Source organism: Chiloscyllium punctatum, chromosome 25, assembly GCF_047496795.1.
Source record: "Chiloscyllium punctatum isolate Juve2018m chromosome 25, sChiPun1.3, whole genome shotgun sequence".
Taxonomy (NCBI): Eukaryota; Metazoa; Chordata; class Chondrichthyes; order Orectolobiformes; family Hemiscylliidae; genus Chiloscyllium; species Chiloscyllium punctatum.
The window spans coordinates 30192443-30215347 of NC_092763.1; the positions used below are offsets into that span (position 1 = coordinate 30192443).

The 22905-nt window shown below is 40.2% G+C and overlaps 1 protein-coding gene across 7 annotated transcripts in view; it reads right to left on the minus strand.

The window, feature by feature from the left end:
* The window catches only part of LOC140495791 (kelch-like protein 4), a 319048-nt gene that overhangs the window by 62386 nt on the left and 233757 nt on the right, over positions 1 to 22905 (minus strand). For all 7 annotated transcript variants that reach the window (XR_011964097.1, XR_011964098.1, XM_072594903.1 and 4 more), the window contains 3 exons: positions 16754 to 16927; positions 13778 to 13914; positions 8842 to 9038 (listed from right to left, as the gene is read on the minus strand). Coding sequence is in view for 5 of the 7 variants with exons in the window: in XM_072594901.1 (XP_072451002.1) it covers positions 8842 to 9038; positions 13778 to 13914; positions 16754 to 16927 (508 nt within the window). In the remaining 2 variants the exon portion in view is untranslated. The remainder of the gene's footprint in view (positions 1 to 8841; positions 9039 to 13777; positions 13915 to 16753; positions 16928 to 22905) is intronic.

Consider the following 22905-nt stretch of genomic DNA (forward strand, 5'->3'; position numbering starts at 1 on the left):
AGTGGTTACTTTTGTTACGTCGATTACAATTTACAAACTGCAAGATCCCACAAACAGAAGAATGAACAGCCACTTGCAGAATACTGATTCAGGAAGTATTTAGGTTGAGACATTGGGAGACTGGATTGCTTGTATTTATGATTGACAGGGAGTCATGGGTTGTTCATGGGTGGAAGTAGAGATGGGAAAGTGGAGTTGAAACCACAATTAGATCTTCCACAATCTTATTGAATGTTGGTGTAGGTTTGAGGGATAGAATAACCGACGCCTGTTCCAAATTCTTGTGCTTTTTTTAAAATTCTACCATGGAATTTTCTTTATCCAGCTAAATCACTGGAACAGATTAGCATGCTTAATTTAACCCATTGTGAGATTTGAAGGTAACTCATTTAAGTTAAAACTTGTGTTATCCCACATAATGGTTTTCCATGTTACGTATTATGGTAAAATGCTGCTATGTGCCTGCCTCTTCTGTTCTGAACACTATGTGGAGGTAGCAGTGTTGGACTGGGGTGAACAAAGTTAAAAATCACAAAGCACCAGGAAGTACTAGCTTTCACAGCACTGCCCTCTGAAAGCTAGTACTTCCAAATAAACCAATGGACTATAACCTGGTATTGTGTGATTTTTAACTTTATTCAGACAATAGGTAAGTTCAGTTTACTGCGTGTAACCTAGCAAGTACAAATTCACATTTAAATTTGTTCTGTTTGTGTTCCAAATTCCATGTTACAATCTACTCCTGAAAAATTTGGATTCCCTTGCCTACCATCCTCATTGTTCTTCTGTCCTGCCTTGCTGATGAGTGCAAACATAAAGCCAGGCAGCTTGTCTGTTTGCCACCAATGATCAGTCGTGGGTACAACAAGTTGCTCCATGTGACATCAATGTCGCAGCAGAACTATGTGTCAGCTAGTGATGTGGCACACGTAATGAATGTGCTTTCACCAAATGGCTATTTCTCAAAATCTAAGGGGAGTAGTTTAGGTGAACATGGTCCGTCAGGGAGTTCCATCACAGTTGGTCAATGGCAGAGCCTACATTTTACTCTACAGTGCCATGTGCAAAACTTTCCATCTCCATCCAATTCTCAAATGAGCAATGAAAATGAAAAATGGCTGCCAGCACACCCAGAGTGGGCAGAATAAATTTGTTTGTCTTTGCACTCATGTACAATGCAAGGCCCTTCAATGGGCAACTATATTAATCAGGCTCTCTCAGATTCAAGTCTAAAGATATCGGCATTCACAAAATTTTGCATTCTACGTCCTGCATTGACCGATTATGTAGAATGCAAATTAAAACAGAAACTCAGCAGGTCTGGCAGTGACTCTGGAGAGAGAAATAGAGTTAGCATTTCAAGTTTAATTAATATTGTTTGGCAGATTCAAAAAGAGTAATTGGAGTCAAAAAATATTATTTTTCTCTCCAGTGAGGCTGCCAGGCTGATTGAGTTTCACAAGCACTTTCTGTTTTGATTTCCCATCTCCAGCATCTTTAATACTTTGCTTTTATGTAGATGACAAATTCTGTCCACAAAACAATTCCTACCATATCATTGATCCAGACTAATCCTAGTAATCTTTTTATTATAACCATGATTGAAGAGATTAAACAGGATGGGCTCAAGCTTTACTAAGTCCATTTATTTTCAAATTGTATGCTTCAATGAAGATTTGTTAAAAAAAACAATGTAGTAACTAATGTACAATTCATATCCAACTGATGAAATAGAAATCATTGCAGTCACCTTTTCAAGTGTTAAATTCTAGGATTGCATAGTCTGCAGAAGGATGCAGAAGTATAGGTTCATTATTGAACTGTAGGTCCTTGACAATGTGTGTTATATGAAATATAAATTAGAAGTGATCATTTCTTGACTGCAAATTGGTTCCTGCTCCAAAGACAAACAGTCAAAATCAATTGCAATTTTTATTTGTTCTTTGTTCACTTTTTCTATTGTTTACTAAAAGTTAACAGTAACAATTGTTCAAAGTTTTCACAAGATCTGGTGCTCCCACATTGAACAATGTAAACACGTTACATCATGTTGGACATTAGGGAAAATAGCACTGCTTCAGACAGTGTTCTAACACCATGAGCACTAAGCAGGATAGTGTTGTGACTCATTTTTAAAGCTACAGTTAAAATGACAGTTGACCAGACAGGTGATTTAAAAATCCATAATTACAAATATGAGGTTTTCTTTATGATGAGGTGTCGCCCATATGCACCTTTATATCTAAAGTAGGTCAAAGCTGGGATGGAGGTGACCTGCCCTGTTGTCAAATCTATTGACATTGAAGGCTTGAACAGACAGCCCCAGGGACATATTTGACTTGAGGACCTAGACATGCTGAGTGTGACTTGCCCAGATGCAGGTTCACCCTCCTTAGCTTGAATTTCCCTAGGGCAGGCAGGGCAATACTTGATATCTCTAGAATACTGTAAAATGAGACATCTGGGAGTGCTCCATCTGAGTGCCCACTGGCACTGCCCGACTCCTTGAGAGGAAGGGGCACCTTCAACTAAGTCAATATCCCTCGACCTCTGTTGCCTTGTCGGTGATACCACCGATGGCTAAAGCTATGGACCTCAAGCCGACATGGATTTCTAACAGCTGCAGAGCCCTCTATTTGACCCGGCCCTCCATGGCAGATACCAGCCTGTCTGTACGTCAGAGTTAGCTCAATCCTGATAGGCTAGGTAGACTTCTCCTGTGCAATCCTGCTTACCAAGTATGTCTGGCAAACATGCCTGCTGTTTCCATCTCTGCATTTGTACAAAGTTACTAATGGCCAATTCCATGGGCCTGTCCTCTGCCTGTGTCCAGGTAGGTACCTAGTTTCCAGCAATCCTCTGAATGCCAACAACCTGGAGCATTTCTTCCTCAGTCTGCTGCAGACGTGGCAGTGATGTGCTCACCAGATTGTACTCCCAAGTTTCACCGAGCTGAAGAATGGTTTGAGGTGAAAGCCTGGGAGCTGCTGGAGGGTGCAGGAGAGAGCTTCATTGGTGCTTCCTCTGAAAGGTCTGCCACTTCTCTGTCAGAGCTGGAGAAGGAGCTGATGACTGCAGCGGCTAGTCTCTTGCAGGAGGACGATGTTTGACTGCTGCTGGTGCTTGCAGAAGTTAAGAGGGAATACGTTACGAATAAGATTGGAAACCTGTACACACTAAGAATACATGGCAGCAATGGGGGAGCAGTGTAGCATATCCCAATGAATCATATTTAGATACTGATGTGTGTATCTTGGTCTCATTACATAAATGGTTTCAATTCTCTCCCGTAAGCTCAAGGTTTCTCTCCTCACATGGGATGAAAAGAGAAACATCAGACGCTCTGCTATCTACTTCAACCCTCTCAGCCCTACTTGTGGGCCAAATCCCCCAGGAACAAGACAAGCGGTAGAATTGAGAGAATTGCAAGTAGCTGTCTCTTTTAATGGTGGTGCAGATGGGGAAAAAGCGGTGAGGAGCCCCAAGTGAGTCAGAAGGATATGCAGAAGGCAGCATGATTGGTAGTCTGGGACAACAGGGTGGATGAGAGGTGTTAAATGGAGATGCTGCATGCAATATTGGTAATGGTAGACCATGATAGGAATCGAAGACAGTGGTGGAGTTAAAGTGAATGTGGGACAGCAGAGAGAAAAAGTGGTGGTTCTTACTCTTTGCAGAGCACCTAGAGTCACTGACTTTCTTGCAGTGCTATTGTCTTCCTCCAGCCCATAGAAACAGCACTGATCCAGGTGGCAACTTCAGACCAGGCTGAAGTTGGGACGATGAGGCTGGTGATGACCTTTGTTGGTCCTGGAGGGAAAGATCAGCCCTTGTCTCAACCACCCTGCCCATTAGGACCTTCAAGTTTCTGCAGACAAAGTTGAGAGCCAATTTGCTTCTCACAGGCACTTAGAACTGTGTGACTACACACAATGAATAACAAATCGTGGACTGCAGCATTTAAAATATAGGGTTTAGACATGGCACCCAGAATGTGAACGTCACAAGTTTCTGGCACCAGTGTGGACTTTACTCATTATTAATGGCAAGATAGCATGAAGGGTGCTGCCAGGGAGGTGGAGTGAATCTTTAATGAGGTGAGCAGTGGAGAACTAAATGAGAGAAGACATTAGGGCTCATGAAGGGAACCCCTCAATAAGGCTCCCTAAAATTGACAGCCAAAATATTTGAACATTAAACCCATATGCAACACTGAATGAGTCAACTACCAAAGGTTTACTGTGAGAAAGACAAAGTCTTATCACCTACCACTCTGAGAGAAAAGAACAGTAAGGCCACAACGTTAAATACACACACACCAGCACAGATAATATGTTTAAAAGAGAGAGTGCCTAGTACAGGCAGAGAGAATAAAGGTTAACTGCTAAAAAGGCCTTAGAATCCTTGAAATGAGACATTCTTAATTTGAGACTGCAGTTGTTTAACATTTGACTTGTATCCTCAGTAGTGGTAAAATCTAGAGTTATCTTTGAGTTCTGGGGAATCATTATTTTTCCAGTTTGCTTTTTCATTGAATTTTGGATTCTGAGCTGAAGAGAAAATTGGGGAGAGAGAGAGAGAGAGAGAAATACCAAGTTTTTGCTTACAATCCCTTTTTCTTATCTCTGCTCTGCTATTCAGAAGGAACTTTTGGAATGTAATTTAATATATATTCCTGAGTTTAGTTCCATTGTCTTTCTATGCTGGATAATTGACAAACAAGCCTTTAATGTTCCAACATGTGAAAGCATCATGCAAAAGTATGAGTTAAGGGGGGGAAATACAAATTTCTTGACACTGAGTCAATTGCCTGATTATGATGCCTTTAGATTTAAAGTGGTAATTTCTGTGCAACTTTGTTTATTTCACATGGGTCTCATGCAGCTTGCCTCAATCGGTTAGGTAAAAACAATAACTGCAGATGCTGGAAAGCAAATACTGGATTAGTGGTGCTGGAAGAGCACAGCAGTTCAGGCAGCATCCAACGAGCAGCGAAATCGACGTTTCGGGTAAAAGCCCTTCATCGGTGTCTAGGTAACCACTACAACCATAATAAGTTAATGATTCTTCCATCTTAAAGATCACTGGACTCTTGAAGTAAGGTATCAGGTAAAATAATCAGACAATGGAAGTTCAAATTCAATAGTCCATATTTATCACTATCATAGTCGATTTCCATGAAGTGGATGAATTGGGGATGCTCTGCCTAGAGAGGATAAAGTTAAGAGATTTGATAGAAGTGTTCAATATCATGAAGGCTCTTGATAGCATGGATTAGGAGAAATAGTTCCTATTGGCATGAGTGTTCTGGAACAGAGAACATATACATCAGGAAATTGACAAAAGAACCAGAAATTATGTTTGAAAAGGTTTTCTTATGCAGCATACGGTTAAAATGTCAATTGCACTGGCTGAGTGTGGTGCAGGCAGACTTAATCATGGCTTTCAAGAGCATCTGAAGAAAACAAAATTGCAGTGATAGTGGAAAGAACCAAATGGCCTCCCTTTGTGCGATAATGATTCCATGATTCAATTGTTCTAAGATTGGGGTCAAAAGTTAGCAAAATAGAAATTTGCTCCAAGTTGGGAAATTTCAGACACAATGCTATGTTTATTTTCTACAACATGAAAAATTAGACTGCCTTCTAAGCAACTAAGCAACATGACCACTCTCCCCAGTAGCCATACACATGCACAAAAGAACCATGAGTTTAACTGGGACAACACAACGATACTAGGACAAGCCAAACAAAGAACAGCAAGAGAATTCCTGGAAATGTAGTACTCATCTTCGGACTCCAACAAAAAAACACATTGACCTAGACCTGATATATAAACCACTGCAATGGAAAAACGGAACTGGCACCAACCAGAAATAGCTCAAACAAATCACATCAATTCAAAGCGGAACAATAGAGGAGGCAACACAGCACTGATGATGTCACCCAGAAAGGGAACAAAATGTCTGCCAACAAACCTACCAGCTCAGTGAATAGATCAACAACGAATCCAGTCTGCCTCCTTTTTTTGAACAGATCATTTTGTTTTCTGAAGGAATTCTACAAGACCCATTATAAAATCCTATTGTGACTCAGCATTTGTGCCTTTGGGTTGTCTCATTTGGTATTGCTCTGTTCTTTCAACAGCAAATGCTAAATTCCAATGCAAAAAGCAGTCAGGCACACAACAATTGCCCTGAAAAATCTCAGAACTTGGTTGTACTGTCAATTTTTCTCTGCAGTAATTTATTTCCACACAACAATGAGGCAAAACTGGCTCTCCACCTCAGGAGTCAGATCAATAATTGGTGTAGATTAAAAATAGGAGGAGTGAATCCTCTTTCATCTTTCAGACCTTAAGGATGTATTTTAGTGTATAGTCGGCAGTGATAATATTGACATACTGGACTCTGGTTGGAGACTAAGATTAAGGGAGTATGAGGGGTGTCCTTTATATCCCCCCTCCCTTCAGTGCATTGCTGCAGGATAGAATCCATTGATTTATTCCTTCACAAATCTAAACAGATTTCCAACATATGTACATGAAATGAGCATTTTAATGTAAGGCGCACCATTTATATATGTTTTAATATCTGTTATTTTAAAGTTGGGATTTTGAAATAGTGGCAAATGGGTTTAATCTGTACTCATAACTATTTAAAACACAATATGAAAGAGATACTTCCTGGAGAGTAATGGGGTTTTGTTTACATTAGGAGAGGTCAAGAGTTAATAAAGTAACCAATATAGCGCTTTCAAATAGAAGATTCTGGAATGTTTTAGGAGGCTTAGAGGAAATAATCATTGAGTGAAAAGAAAGTTTTTGGGTTTCAGTTGGGCAGTTTTACAGAAGTCTTGGATGTAGCTGGATGTGTAAAACAATTGTTTCTGAGAAAGGAAAGTAGTTCAGGACAGTTAAGAGAGAGGTCATCACAATGGAAGGTATTTATTTTAAAAGCATCAGACAGGAAATGTTTGATTAAAAGACTGAAAGGCATTACATTAAGGTGAAAAAGTCTAGGCTCAAATGTACAAAGAATCAAGGGCTATCAGATTCTCATGATCAGGAATTGAACCCTATGTGAAATAGAGAAGAAAATTCTTTGGTTTTGGCATGCTGTAATGGGACATTTTCTTTTTTCCCTGTTTTGAAATCTTTAAATTTGGGTTACATGTGAATAGTTTGTTTATTCTATTTTATCTTCATTTCCTTTCTATAATAATATTTTACTTTATTGTTAAAGTCAGGATTCCAGTACTAGATGCTTATGTTTCAGTGGACGATCATTTCATTTAGTCCAAAAAAATCATGATAAGCCTAATGTCAGTTTAGGATCTCGCTTGACCTGAATAACCTAAGCTGGGATCATAGCTGTACTTGCAACTGAATTGTCACATGTATCACATTGATGACTTGCAAATGACCTCAGCCCAAAGATGGTCTTCCTACATCGAAAAGGAAAACAATAGGATGGGCTCACAATACAGCTCAAGTCATTCCACTCGGTGCACTGAGAAGTATACATCACATCAGGTTTGTTGCAATTGCGAGTTCAGTTAAAATGAGAGCCATATTTTTAGGAAAAGTAATAATTTATGTTACAACCACACCCTGGGCAAAGTTGTCCACTTCGTTTTGGTTTCAGACAGAATATGGCAAACTGTTAAACTCTCATATGAGGTGATATGGTCTGGCTCCCCTTCTGTATTTATCTACAGCCTTAGTTGATTGCAACAAGCTTAATTTAAGAAGGACCCTTTTCCTTGTAGATTCCTTTCTCCTAGGTTCAAATAACCTTAGAGTCATACAGGTCCAAAGCATAGAAACAGGCCCTTTGGCCCAACTTGCCCATGCCATCCAATACGTTTTTAAACTTATGTTTTAAAGCTAATTCAACCTTCTGTGAATACAACAAAAAGTTTTGATTCCTTTCAACAAAGATTGAATTGCAACATTCAGAGTGAGAGAGAGAGTCCTTTTGTTGTGCTGTTTGTCTTTTGTCTGGCTTTTCGTCAGCTGTTTTGTTACGCTCGGAGTAAGAGAAGATCTTTAATCTGAAACAGGGGTGAATAGAGGAAGAGTTCTTCAACTGTGAATTTTATAGTACACCAACCCTTGAACCTAGGTTTGTGCACACTAAAATGTTCAGTCCCACTAACACGTTCCAGTAGAATGTTAAAACTGGCATTTTAACTCAGGTCCTTGTGTCACCTTCAAAATGAAAAACATACTGTTTGTCTGCGATTTGAGGCATAATCCACAGGGTGTGGCTTGCTGTTCAGCAGGGGATCATCAGCCCTTCATTACCTTTTGTTATCACAAGAGATCACAGTTTGATCCATTTTGACTTTCCTCTAACACCGTTTGAAGGGGTTTTTGCTTGAAGGTCCCTTTGTATGCATGAGTATGACATCTGTCTCTTTCAAACCTCTTTCTCAACACTTTCAAAATCGCAATTTAGGATTGCAAGTTAAAAATGTCTAATGTTACTTTAGGGTTCTGATTTGTGGTAGTGACACTTAACACATAGTATCGAACATTTACCCCTAAGATACATGGAAACTTATATTCTACTCCAGGGTGTTTAAAAGTCCTGATTTGAAGTGAACTTGGGATCATAAATAAAACTATGTAGTCAAAACTTAGTTGGCATTATTTCTAAAAGATATTTAAAGTGATATGTAAAATGAATGATAACACTAATCAATAACTTACACTGTCTCCACAAATATGTGATCCTGTGTATTTATGGATGTGTTTACATGTACTGCCCTGAAAATTTTGTGACCTAATTCAGTCAATAGTTTAGTCATGCAGATGAAAAAGCTTTGAAGTGTTTACCGTGGTATAGCTATGAGCCACTTTTAGCAGATTCATGCAGCCTTGAGCATCAGCAAAGGATCTTATTCCCAAACAATTTGATGGATGGAGCTGTTTCATGAGGAAGTTGCAGCATACATCCACCACTTGAGAGAGCTGCAATAGACATGCTGCAGCCAACAGACTTTCTATAGTTTCCTCTTTCAGCTCCAAGAGACCTGTGAAGCAAACAAGGAGAACTAGCTAGTGACAAAATGGAGGAGTAGCAATACAATCTGAAGCATTATAATGATTCTATGAGGACCGGTTTGAACAACTTACATTAATTTCACTGGGTCCCAACTCTCTCCCCAGAGTCAATTCTGACTTGATACAATTAGTGCAGAAAAGACAATTCTGAAGAAAAGTGTTTTACCTTGAAGAGATTGGATAGATCTTTTTGTAATCATCCAGTTAAGTAGAACTTCTAAAGAAGTTATTCCTCCAAATTGGTTACTTTTTGCTTTCCTCAACAAGAAAACAGGACATTGCAGCAAGTCATCTGCAGTTACATTTTGGTTTTTAAAAATGTTTCCACATCCAATACTTTATATCTTCTCCAGATAAATTAAACCAGGTAATTAGATGAAAAGACAACTGTCTTAAACAAAATTACAAACTTCTGCATTGCTTCTTGCAATAACTCCCTAACATATCACACCAATTTTGGCCCTGATTCCTTCTCAATCTCCCCATTCAAAAGCAAACAGGCAGCATCTCTGTATTACTTTATATCCACAAACCCCACCTCAAAACTAACATAAGAATATGAAGTTATATACAGCGAACTAATGATAAACATATCCCACTCTTTCTTCCATTACTGACACTGGCTACTGCACACTCTCCCACTTGCTCTCTCCTGTGACTCTCCGCTTGGTACTGCCAGCTCTGCATCTGTTGGCCTTCTTGTTTCAGTCCTTTCTGGAGCATTCACCACTTCTAGTTGCTATAGATCTGATCGCATGGTGAGAATTTAAATGAAGAAAATGGCTCCATTAAAGAAAAAGAATGGAAATGGCAAAGATTGGTGAATAATTACAAGCTGTGGGCCACTGGGATAGCAGAAAGGTTTAAAGGGAGGTAGAATAAAGAGAAAAAGGAGCAGTAGTAAAATCAAAATAAAAATAAGAGAAAAGGAACTAGGAATATGGAAGAGCAACAGAGAGAAACTTTTGTGTAAGGTTCTGAATCCGTTAATGGGGATGCTACGTTAAGCTTGTTCCAATCTAATGATGTCATCCAATTTTAGGGTGAGAAGAAAGAATTAAGAGTCCAGCATAAGGTCACCATGGCAACAGACATGAGTTTTCAGGTTCCTGATAGTCTTTGCAATATTGCTTAACTAGTCAATGTAACTTGTTCCTATTGCTGTCATCCAATAACCTACCTCTTTTTGTATAAGAAGTGAGCTTTTTTTCTCATTAAGACCCAATAGTGGTCTATCGTCTACTATTGTAAATTAGATAGGCCCTCAGACTCAGTATAAAAAAAGGGACAAGGTCTCTTTTTGCACATAAATAGTGTCCCTACCTCTGAGCTGAAGGCCTGAGTTTAGGTCCTACATATTCAAGAGGTGTGTCATAACATGTTTGAATCGGTTGATTCAACATATCTAGCAAAGAGGATTGAGGCTGGTTAGCTGAGTTGGCCAGCTGACTGAAGTGTGATGAGAATAAATCCAAGAGCATGGGGTCAATCCCCATACTGGCCATGATAACTCAAAAGGTCCTGTGCCCCCACCCCAATCCTTATGCCATCTTTTTCAAATGGTTATACTCAACTTAGATGCTGATCTTTAGTCGGGTTTTTTTTCTGACTACTGTGATTTGTATATCACTGGCCAGGCAAGTATTTATTGCCCATCCTTCATTGCGCAGAGGGCAGATAAGAGCCAACTACATTACCCAGGGTCTGGAGTCACTTGTAGGCCAGACCAGATAAGGATGGCAGCTTCCTTCCCTAAAGGACATTAGTGAACCAGGTGAGTTTTTCTGATAATTGGCAATGGTTTCATGGTCATCAGTAGACTCTTAAGCTCATGGTGGCTCAGGGTTTAGCACTGTTGCCTCACAGCACCAGGGACCTGTGTTCGATTCCAGCCTCGGGCAACTGTTTGTATGGAATTTGCACATTCTCCCCTAGTCTGCTTGGGTTTCCTCCGGATGCTCTGGTTTCCTTCCACAGTCCAAAGATGTGCAGGTTAGGTGGATTGGCCATGCTAAATTGTCCACAGTGTTCAGGGATGTGTAGGTTAGGTGCATTAGTTAGGGGTAAATGTAGAGTAGTGGTGATGGGGGAGTGGGCCACTATTCAGAGAATTGGTATGGACTAATTGGGCCGAAGGACCTGTGTCCACACTGTAGAGATTCTATAATTCTATGAATTCAAATTCCACTATCTGCCATGGTGGGATTTGAACCCTGGATGCCAGAACATGGCCTGGTGTTTCGATTAATAGTCTAGTGATAATACCACTTGGCCCTTGCCTCCTGAAACATTGAAAGTCCCAAATTACAAGGGAAATATTAAAAAAATGTGATTGACCAAAGTGACCATAAATTCCAGGCAACCGGCCATAGGAGGGCTCACATTACCTGAGTGTCTGCCTCTCTTCCATCATTACATTTGTGCTTGGTATTTACTGAGAGGGAGCATGCACTGCCTTGCCAACATGATCAAGACCTTAAGAGACTGATGGGCACTACAGGGGCTGGAGTGCATCATCACCCCAGAGTCAGATTTTGATTGGATTTTGGTAAGTTTCCATTTTAATATCATAAGTTTCTGTTGACCTTTACATTTTTTTTTCCAATCACTGTCCCATCAGGGACTATTTAACCATTTAAAGTTCACTTCAGAGAAGAGTAAAAAGGGGAAGCATTAAGGTGTTGGTTAATGCCAACACCACTCAGAGGCTCTTGACTATGTTAAGGAGACCTGAGAGTGAACAGGGAACTGAGTCAGTTCAGGCATATGACAAGCTTCCAGATGAAATGATGCATGTCTGTCCGGAATGCTATTGGCCCCGCAAACCAGGACCTTCCTTGGGAGTGCAGCACTTAACAATCTGAACTGCCTCAGGGAAATTCCCTCCATATATGTCAAAATGGCATGAAGGCATTTCCTATACAGTACTATACTATTGAGCGTTCTCTACCTCCTCACCTTTGTCATTGGTTCTATACACCTTATATATACTTTCTGGTGCTAGGCATCCTCAGCAGGGATCTTTATTCTTTCCATAGGGGATCTGGGTGGAGTGTACTGCATGTGATCATCAAATGTAATATTATATTAAGCAAGGTGACTGGATGCCAGGCCAGTTTTTTTGGCCTGGATGAAACAATATTTTGTGCTCATGTTGAATGTGTTCATTTGCAGCTCTTTTAGTTTATTAAATGGAGCGGATTTAAAATTTTGGTTACATAGTCAGCCCCACACTCCTAATCTATGGACACCAAAAGTGGAGAGGATGGGCAGATCAAAGATGCTCCTCATGGGCTTGCTCTTAAATGAGCCAAACTGGTCATCACCAGGAGAAAGTGAGGACTGCAGATGCTGGAGGTCAGAGTTGAGAGTATGATGCTGGAAAAGCACAGCAGGTCAGGCAGCATCCGATGAGCAGGAGAATCGATGTTTCAGGCGTAATTCCTGCTGCCTGACCTGCTGTGCTTTTTCAGCACCACACTCTCGACTCTGGTCATCAACAGGCCAAGGCAGAGGGTCGTGGAGTAGGTCATAGTACATTAGTTAAGATTAGAGTGACGCTGGAAAAGCACAGAGCAGGTCAGGCAGCATCCAAGGAGCAGGAAAATAAACATTTCGGGCAAAAGCCCTTCATCAAAGCTTTTGCCCTGCTCCTCGGATGCTGCCTGACCTGCTGTGCTTTTCCAGCACCACTCTAATCTTGACTCTGGTTTCCAGCATCTGCAGTCCTTGTTTTTACATAGTACATTAGTGCCTGCCTATCTATCCCACTTATAAATCTGCTCTGGTATCATTTGAGAGAGAGCATGAATTGTCCACCATCACAGTAGAAGACATCAGAGACTGATGGCCATCACTGGCGCTGGGTTGCAGTACTACGCCTGATGTCAATATTTTGATTAAATTTGATAGGCTTCTGTTTCAGTGCTGTAAGTTTTGTTTAGAAAAGTAGAAATGAAGATTGGTGACTACTCCGCACCAACAATAAGCCACCAGTTTTGGGCATTGCAACATATGAGAGATACCATTCAAAGAACAGAATGATCTACAGCAACGAAGCATCCCCTGCTGATAGATATACCAAGCTCTTGAAAGTCATCAGCAAATGCTGAATAAGTCATTGTGTAACAATATTAGTTTAGGTCTCATATACAGAACACAAAGTTTTATCTGAGCAACATCCTGATGGGATCTTTGTAAATATGGTTATTCATTAGAGCCAAAGGAAAAAAAGAAAATGTCAAGTTCCGACTTCCAAGTTAGTATTAATTATTTATCATATAAATCCAATATTTTTAACAATTTGTTTGGATTTGATATACTTGAATTTAGAAATACAAAAATGTTTAATGTAATCATTGACATATTTGGCCGTGCGATTTACAAATGCTTTTTTTAAATGGCTACAAATAACACAGAATCATATATCACAATCTTGATCTGTTGCGCTTCAACAGAAATGTGAACTTGAGTGTTTTGTAATTTTCCAAGGCAGGAAACACAACCTAGTTTTAAGTATTCCACATTAGGAGGGTATCTTTTTTAAGAATTCAATTCACACATCATCTACCTTGAAATATGTTCAGAATCAAGACAGTTGATCTTACACGTACTCTGAAATGTTGGTGATATCTAAAACGGAAGGTTGACTTCCAATTGCTACTGAACACAAAACAAAGTTGTCTATAAATACTACATTATGGGTCACCTGTGTAAGCATAATGAACAAGTGCTTTCAGTGCATCAGGATCAACACCCTCCATTTTAATTTCTTCTTGCTTGGCCTCACGAACATCATTTGTAAACATGGCAGCAAAGTAGTCTGAAACAGCACTAAGAACAAGCCTGTAAACAATGGAGATATCATCAGAAATAAGCAGAAAACCTCAGTATAAATACCACAAAACTGATGTTTTTTCAACCTCACTAGGGTGACAGCTATACAGCAGTTATCAAACTTTCAGTTCAGGAAAATAATTATATTTAATTAATTATATTTAATGAACTGACATTGCATAGACTCAATTTGGCATTAGCTAAAACATCATGACATTGTAAATTAGGCAGCAAAATATAAAATACTGACATTTGGATTTATAATTACCACCAATTAATTAATGGAATTAATCAAGACACAAATTAAAATTTTGTCCAGCAACAGCTAGTTTCAGAGGAAGTACTAATTATGCAAATGTCAAGAAATTTTACTTTGTCTTAAGTTTTTAATGAGATCAAATTTGTTCAGCAGATATAGGATTCAAACATTGATTAGGCCTTGGTTAAGCCTTGGTTTATTGAACATTAAGCCAAAAGCACTTAATCAACACCATCTGGCACTTCCAAGAGTTCAGAACAGGGACTCAGGAGGAACAAGGACAGTGATTTAATGTTTAATTCCTGTTGTTAAGCTTCCACCCATGTTTGTCTGAAGTTATAGATTAGATTAGATTAGATTACTTACAGTGTAGAAACAGGCCCTTCGGCCCAACAAGTCCACACCGAAGCGTAACCCACCCATACCCCTACATCTACATTTACATTTACCCCTTACCTAACACTATGGGCAATTTAGAATGACCAATTCACCTGGCCTGCACATCTTTGGACTGTGGGAAGAAACCGGAGCACCCGGAGGAAACCCACGCAGACACGGGGAGAACGTGCAAACTCCACACAGTCAGTCGCCTGAGGCGGGAATTGAACCCGGGTCTCAGGCGCTGTGAGGCGGCAGTGCTAACCACTGTGCCACCGTGCCGCCCAAAACTTTAACAAACTCCAGTATTGTTTCATTCGGAATTACAAAAATAAAGTTATATTCATTTCCATTACTCCAAGCAGTTTCAAATATAGACATAAACCAACCCTTATCGATAATTTATTTGTTAAAAGTCATTCTTAGTGGCAAAAAAAATACATTGACATTTTATCAAACATGCAAAGAGGTGGTCATGTTAAACTCTTGAATCCAACGATTAGGGTGTTTTCTTTTCACAATATTACCTCTTCCTTTCTTCATTGTTTACAATAACACTGATGCTAATAGAAAATTGAGCTGCAAGAATCCAATTTGTTATCTCATTAGTACTCTGTACGAGGGCAATTAGATGTGAGCAATAAATGCTGGTTTTGACAAAACTTACAAACTAATAAACTAATGGAAAAAGACATGAAAAAGTACCATTAGAGGAATGTCAGAATTCCTATATTTCGATTGGTAGTGTTGCAAATTGATGAATAACTTGTCAATGATATCATTCCAGATTACTCCCCATATTCTTTTTCCTGTCCATAGAGTTCAAATTTTAACATACAAAAATTGGCTCCATTGTAGACTATAGACCAGTGAGCCTGACGTCGGTGGTGGGCAAGTTGTTGGAGGGAATCCTGAGGTACAGGGTGGACATGTATTTGGAAAAGCAAGGACTGATTACGGATAGTCACCATTGCTTTGTGAATGGGAAATCATGTCTCACAAACTTGATTGAGTTTTTTGAAGAAGTAACAAAGAGGATGGATGAGGGCAGAGTGATAGATGTGATCTATATGGACTTCAGTAAGGCATTCGACAAGGTTCCCATGGGACGCTGATTAGCAAGGCTAGATCTCATGGAATACAGGGAGAACTAGCCATTTGGATACAGAACTTGCTTGAAGGTAGACGATAGAGGGTGGTGGTGGTGGAGGGTTGTTTTTCAGACTGGAGGCCTGTGACCAGTAGAGTGCCACAAGGATAGGTGCTGGGCCCTCTACGTTTTTGTCATTTACATAAATGATTTGGATGCGAGCATAAGATGTACAGTTAGTAAGTTTACAGATTACACCAAAATTGGAGGTATAGTGGTCAGCGAAGAGGGTTTCCTCAGATTACAACAAGATCTTGACCAGATAGGCCAATGGGCTAAGAAGTGGTAGATGGAGTTTAATTTAGATAAATGCGAGGTGCTGCATTTTGGTGAAAGCAAATCAGAGCAGGGCTGATACACTTAATGGTAATGTCCTAGGGATGTTTATGAACAAAGAGACCTTGGATGTAGATTCTTGGCTCTTTGAAAGTGGAGTCGCAGGTGGATAGGATAGTGAAGAAGGCATTTGGTATGCTTTCCTTCATTGAGTACAGGAGTTGGGAGGTCATGTTGCAGCTGTACAGGACATTGGTTAGGCCACATTTGGAATATTGCGTGCAATTCTGGTCTCCTTCCTATCGGAAAGATGTTTTGAAACTTGAAAGGGTTCAGAAAATATTTACAAGGATGTTGCCAGGTTGGAGGATCCGAGCTGCAGGAAGAGGCTGAACAGGCTGGGACTGTTTTCCCTGGAGCGGAGGCTGACAGGTGACCTTATAGAGGTTTACAAAATTATGAGGGGCATGGATAGGGTAAATAGACAAAGTCTTTTCGGTGGGGTCGGGGAGTCCAGACTAGAGGGCATAGGTTTAGGGGAAGAGGGGAAAGTTATAAAAGCGACCCAAGGGGCAACTTTTTCACACAGAGGGTGGTACGTGTATGGAATGAGCTGCCAGAGGAACTGGTGGAGGCTGGTGCAATTGCAACATTTAAGAGGCATTTGGATGGGTATATGAGTAGGAAGGGTTTGGAGGGATATGGGTTAGGTGCAGGCAGGTGGAACTAGATTGGGTTGGGATATCTGGTCAGGGTGAATGGGTTGGATCGAAAGGTCTGTTTACCGGTGTGCAGGAATCTTGTGATCCCCAGCAATCAGAAGAACATCACACAGTTGCTTGTGTTGAAGATAGTTCTCCATTTTCCGAAATGTCTGCTCTGCATGATTCATTGACTGGAAGAATTCATCCGAACTACCGGAACTCATCCTATTAGGAGAGCAGCTGTTCAATGACAACCTGTAAGTAAAGGAAAAGAAAGCAGCTTGGTATTGACCACTAGAAATCAAACTTACAGCCATAAATACATTTCATACTTAAAACATGCTTCAGAAAGTAGCTGTGAAAATCAACACTTGGACAGTCTCTAATAATATAAAACAAGCTAACAAAACACTGCAACACTTTGGTACAACACACAATGCAGCTAACCAATTATAAGAACACCAAGATTTATGAGATATTTTAGTAGTTCCATCAGCATTTATTGATAAGTCATTCTCTCTGTACAAAATTGGGCCCACGGATGATGAACGTCAGTTATAAAGGCAGTTTGGAGAATTCGAGACTATTTTCCATGAAAGCAAAGAAGTGATTCGATAGAGGTTTTTAAAAAAAGGCTGGGCAGAGTAGATAGAGACAAGTTGTTCCCAATCATAAAATGATCAAGAACAAGGGGTGGAATCCTATAGGGTCAAGGGGGATAGCCATCAATAAGGGATTCCCAGTACAGTAAGTCATGGGCAGCTTCCAATACCAGTGCAAGTCCTGCTCAGGGCAGTCAGCATCAGGATCCAGTTCTCAAGTGGCTTGAGGAGTCAAATGGTGGGAAGGCCATCATACATCTTGACACTTTATGCCCTATTGTGGATTGTTTTGCTCCTGGAATGAGACAGCAGCAGTTATTATAGGAGATGAAAATAGGTGGCACAGCTGTATCTGTTGCTGCAGGTGAGCAAGTGTCCCAATTGAGTGAGGAGGCAGTGCAGAAAGCAAATAAGGGTTTAAGGTATCTGAGAATAGGTGGGTTACAGTGAGTAGGGAAGATATTGTGAGTGGGAAGATAATACAAGCAAGAGTGAGAGAGCTAGGGTATGATTCTCATTGGGAGGGCCGATAAAATAGCAGAGATAGAGTGGATATTAAGTAACAGAGAGAACATGATGGTCCTTATACTAACAGAATGAAGGAGGACATTGACTTTCACTCTGCTGAGCATTTCTCTAGATAGCTGAGGTTTCTCGAAGCTGGGTGGTATAATCAGACCAAGCTGGAATTGTTCTGGTAGCAGAGCTTGCACAGATGGTCCAGGCTGAGAGGTGTTCCCACCTGTGTACCATCCCAACCAGAAGAACCCAGTCCTCATATTGGGGCACGGATTTTCCACTTTCTGTTATGTCCAGGGCAAATGTCAGCAGCCATACAGGGCAGCATTGGACTGACAGTGCTTGTCCAGGCACTCAACAGGCTTTTAAAATGTGGCCTGTGCCCAAGCAATGCTTATGAATTACATGATAACTGCTGAGCAGTGAGTTATTCCAAGAACTTTTCAAGATGGCGCTGAGTAGTGTTCAAGCTCAGAGAATACATCCGCTCCAGGACAGGTGCTTTGGTTTCTCTATAAATTATTGTGTCTTTTTTTGCTTTCCTACTTCCTTTTTTCTTCACCTTTGAGACCAGAGAGGTGGTGGTGGCATAGGGACCAGGACTCTGAGCTGTGACTGCAGTAACTACAGCCTGGAGTCCCGGCAGAGGTAGGCCGAGAACCTGGTGTCTTGATGGCAGTGGTGTCCTTGGTGAGGACTCCTGGCAGCAGCAGGCCCAGATCCTGGACTCTTGGCAGTATCAGACAGGTGACAGCAGCAGCAGAGCCAGGGTCTGTCTCACCCCATGCACATCATTGTTGTTGTTCCCAGGGCAGGACTCCTTGAGGACCAGAACACCTTGCACCTGATGCCATGAGATCCCAATTTAAACAGAAGATGAAATCTTAGCTAATAATTACTTTTCATCCTCAATATACCTCAAAATGGTGGTGAATTGTGGTTACAAAACATTTTTCACTTCAATGTATATGTAAACAATAAATAAATCATTCATTCATTTGAATGGCACATGGTAAGATGGAGCAGAAATCAGACATGCGAGAGTTGCCATAGGGGAGTGGTCGCTAAGTACGTTTGGAAAAATACAATGTGAAAACCTGGTAGATCCTGTGATGAAAAACCCTCCAAAAAAGTCAATACAACTTGAACTTAGTGAGAAGAAAAATGTAAGGTTCAGCCCAAGATGGCACAGATTTAAAGTTACTTGCAGAGGAACCAAATGTAATGTGAGGAAAAACTGTTTTAGACAGCAAACTTTGATCCAGAAAGCAGTGCTTGAAAATAAGGTGGTGGCAGAGTCAATTGAGGTATTCAAGAAAGCATTCGATGATTAATTAAGTGCAAATCACTCAGTGATAATGATCAAACAGAGAGCTGGGTGCAAACACAATGGTTCCATTGGCCTCCTTCCACATGAGCAATTCTGCAGTGAGATCATGTAGGTATAGAGATAGAGATAGAGATAGCACTTTCGGTCCAGCTCATCTATGCCAACCAGATATGCTAAATTAATCTAGTCCTATTTTCCTGCATTTGACCCATATCCTTCTAAACCCTTCCTATTCATACATCTCTGTGACTCTGTGAAGTCTGAAGCCACTATTTAAAAATATTAAAAAGAGAAAAGTTATGAGAATAGCAACTCATTATTGGGCTCTGGGTACTTTATATGTACAATAGAACTAAACTAACAAGAGCCAGTCCTTCACTTGAAATAAGCTTTTCCAGATCACATTATATTGTCTACATCTATAGATAATTCATAGCTTGCAAATAGTTTATGGTCCTGCTGCTGAACTGGAAATATATATATAATTAAGAAAGCTGGCAAGTATTAGACACGTACATTATTATGAGCTGAATTCTATTTTTCAGAAAAATCAGGGAAAATATGGTAAATGTGTGCATAAAAACTGAAATTAAATGATTACTGAGCAATTTATGAGAATAGGTTGCATGAACATAGATTGTATTTGGTTGAATTTGGAAAGTTGAGGTATTATCTAATTAATAAATTTAAAATTATTAAGACCTGATGGTGTAGATACTGATAAAGTAGTTTGTTTGGTGGAGGAATCCAGAACTAAAGCTCATCATCTTAAAATTAATGTAGGCCAAATCAGGAAGCATATTTTAAATGAAAATTGTGGACATGGGTTAAGTAGTCTTTTCAAAACTGGGATCAGTGTTTTTGTTTGTTAGGAAAGGTTACTGAGGGATTGGAGATAACTAAATTAAATTAAGGGACAGATCAGGGTGTGATCTAATTGAATGAGAAACCAGAATTTGAGCTGAAAGGCTTATTCTTGTTTCCTATTCTTAAAGATCATATCATAGGAAACAGCCAAACTATCAAATATACTGAATATTATTGAAAATAAATCACTTCTGCACATAGCAATTGTCCAACATATGACAAAGATATATTCCTGTCTCAGATTTATTTTGGTAATCACAAAAAGGTTTCAAGCTTATTTTGTTTGCTATTACAACAATTGTTCTGTAAAACAATAGGCACTTGGCAAATGTCAAGTGATCACTTTAAATATAAATTTTCTGTATGCTTTGTTCAAGCATGTTTGATTGGCTTTGTACATCTTCACAGACAAATATTTAGTTATAATATAGTCTCAGCAACTCAAAGCTATATCATCATCCTGATTTTAGCCAGAGCATCGAGTCTATCTGGAACTTCTAAAGATAATTAGACCATGCAAAATATGCAATTATGAAGCAAAGGACCATTAGTTTTCCATATAAATTCCTACTACGCTTTTCTCTTAGCTGGTTTTAAATAAGGTTAGCACATAACAGAATATAGATTCATAGAGTAATAGAGATGTACAGCATGGAAACAGACCTTTCGGTCCAACTCGTCCATGCTGACCAGATATCCCAACCCAATCTAGTCTCATTTGCCAGCACATGGCTCGTATCCCTCTAAACCCTTCCTATTCATATACCCATCTGGATGCTTTTTAAATGCCGTAATTGTACCAGCCTCCATCACTTCCTCTGGCAGCTAAATCCATATGCACACCACCCTCTGGATGAAAACATTGCACCTTAGGTTCCTTTTAAATCTTTCCCTCTCACCCTTAACCTGTGCCCTCGAGTTCTGGATTCTCCACCGCAGGGAAAAGACTATTTACCCTGTCCATGCCCTTCATGATTTTATAAACTGCTATAAGATTACCCTCAGCCTCTGATGCTCCAGTAAAACAGCCCCAGCCTATTCAGCCCCTCCTCGTAGCTCAAATCTTCGAACCCTGGCAACATCCTTGTGAATCTTTTCTGAACTCTTTCAAGTTTCACAACATCCTTCCGATAGGAAGGAGACCAGAATTGCACGTAATATTCCAAAAGTGGCCTAATCAACGTCCTGTACAGCCGCAACATGACCTCCCGACTCCTATATATTGCTCTGACTATTAAAGGAAAGCATACCAAACACCTTCTTCACTATCCTATCTACCTGTGATCTACTTTCAAGGAACTATGAACCTGCACTACAAACTAGCACTCCAAACCTGCACTACAAACTAGCAGTTCAGAAACACTCCCCAGGACCTTACCATTAAGTGTAAAGCCGTGTTCTGATTTGCTTTTCCAAAATGCAGCACCTCGCATTTATCTAAATTAAACTTCATCTGCCATTCCTTAGCCCATTGGCTCATCTGATCAAGATCCCGTTGTAATCTGAGGTATCCTTCTTCACTGTCCACTACACGTCCAATTTTGGTGTCACCTGCAAACTTACTAAGTTTATCTCCTATGTTCACATCCAAATCATTTATATAAATGACAAATAGTAGTGGACCCAGCACCAATCCTTGTGGCACTCCACTGGTCACAGGCCTCCAGTCTGAAAAAAACACTCCACCACCCCCCTCCGTCTTCTACCTTCAAACGAGTTGTGTATCCAAACGCTATTCCACGAGATAAAACCTTGCTAACCAGTCTCTCATGAGGAAATTTGTCAAACACCTTACTGAAGTCCATATAGATCACGTCTACCACTCTGACTTCATCAATCCTCATTGTTACTTCTTCAAAAAAGTCAATCAAGTTTGTGAGACATGATTTCCCACAACAAAGCCATGCTGACTACCCCAATCAGTCCTTGCCATTCCAAATACATGTAAATCCTGTCCTTCTGGTTTCCCTCCAACAACTTGCCCACCACTGGTCTATAACTAGCTGACTCATCTTTATCACTTTTCTTAAATAATGGCACCACATTAGCCAACCTCCAGTCTTCCAGCACCCTCACCTGTGACTATTGATGATACAAATATATTGGCAAAGGGCCCAGCAATCACTTTCCTAGCTTCCCACAGCGTTCTAAGGTACACTGGACCAGGTCCAGAGGATTTATCCACTTTTATGCGTTTCAAGACATGCAGCACCACCTCCTCTGTAATATGGACATTTTTCAAGATGCCACCATCTATTTCCCTACATTCCATACCTTCCATGTCCTTCTCCACAGTCAACACTGATGCAAAATATTCGATTAGTATCTCTCCCATCTCCTGCGGCTCCACACAATGCTGCCTTGCTAATCTTTGAGGAGCCCTATTCTCTACCTAGTTACTCTTTGTCCTTAAAGTATTTATTAAAAACTCTTTGGATTCTCCTTAACCCTATTTGCCAAAGCTATCTCATGTCCCATTTTTGCCCTCCTGATTTCCCTTTTAAGTATATTCCGACTGCCTTTATACTCTTGGAAGGACTGACTTGACCTCTCCTGTCTACACCTGATATATGCTTCCCTCTTTTTCTTAACCAAAACCTCAATTTCTCATCATCCAGCATTTCCTCACTTATCAGTCTTTCCTTTCACCCTGACAGGAATATACTGTCTCTGGATTCTCGTTATCTCATTTCGGAAGGCTTCCCATTTTCCAGCCATCCTTTTACCTGTAAACATCTGCCCCCAATCAGCTTTTGAAAGTTCTTGCTTAATACCATCAAAATTAGCCTTCCTCCAATTTATAACTTCAACTTTTAGATCCAGTCTATCCTTTTCCATCACTATTTTAAATCTAATAGAATTATGGTCGCTGGCCCCAAAGTGCTCCCCCATTGACACCTCAGTCACCTGCCCTG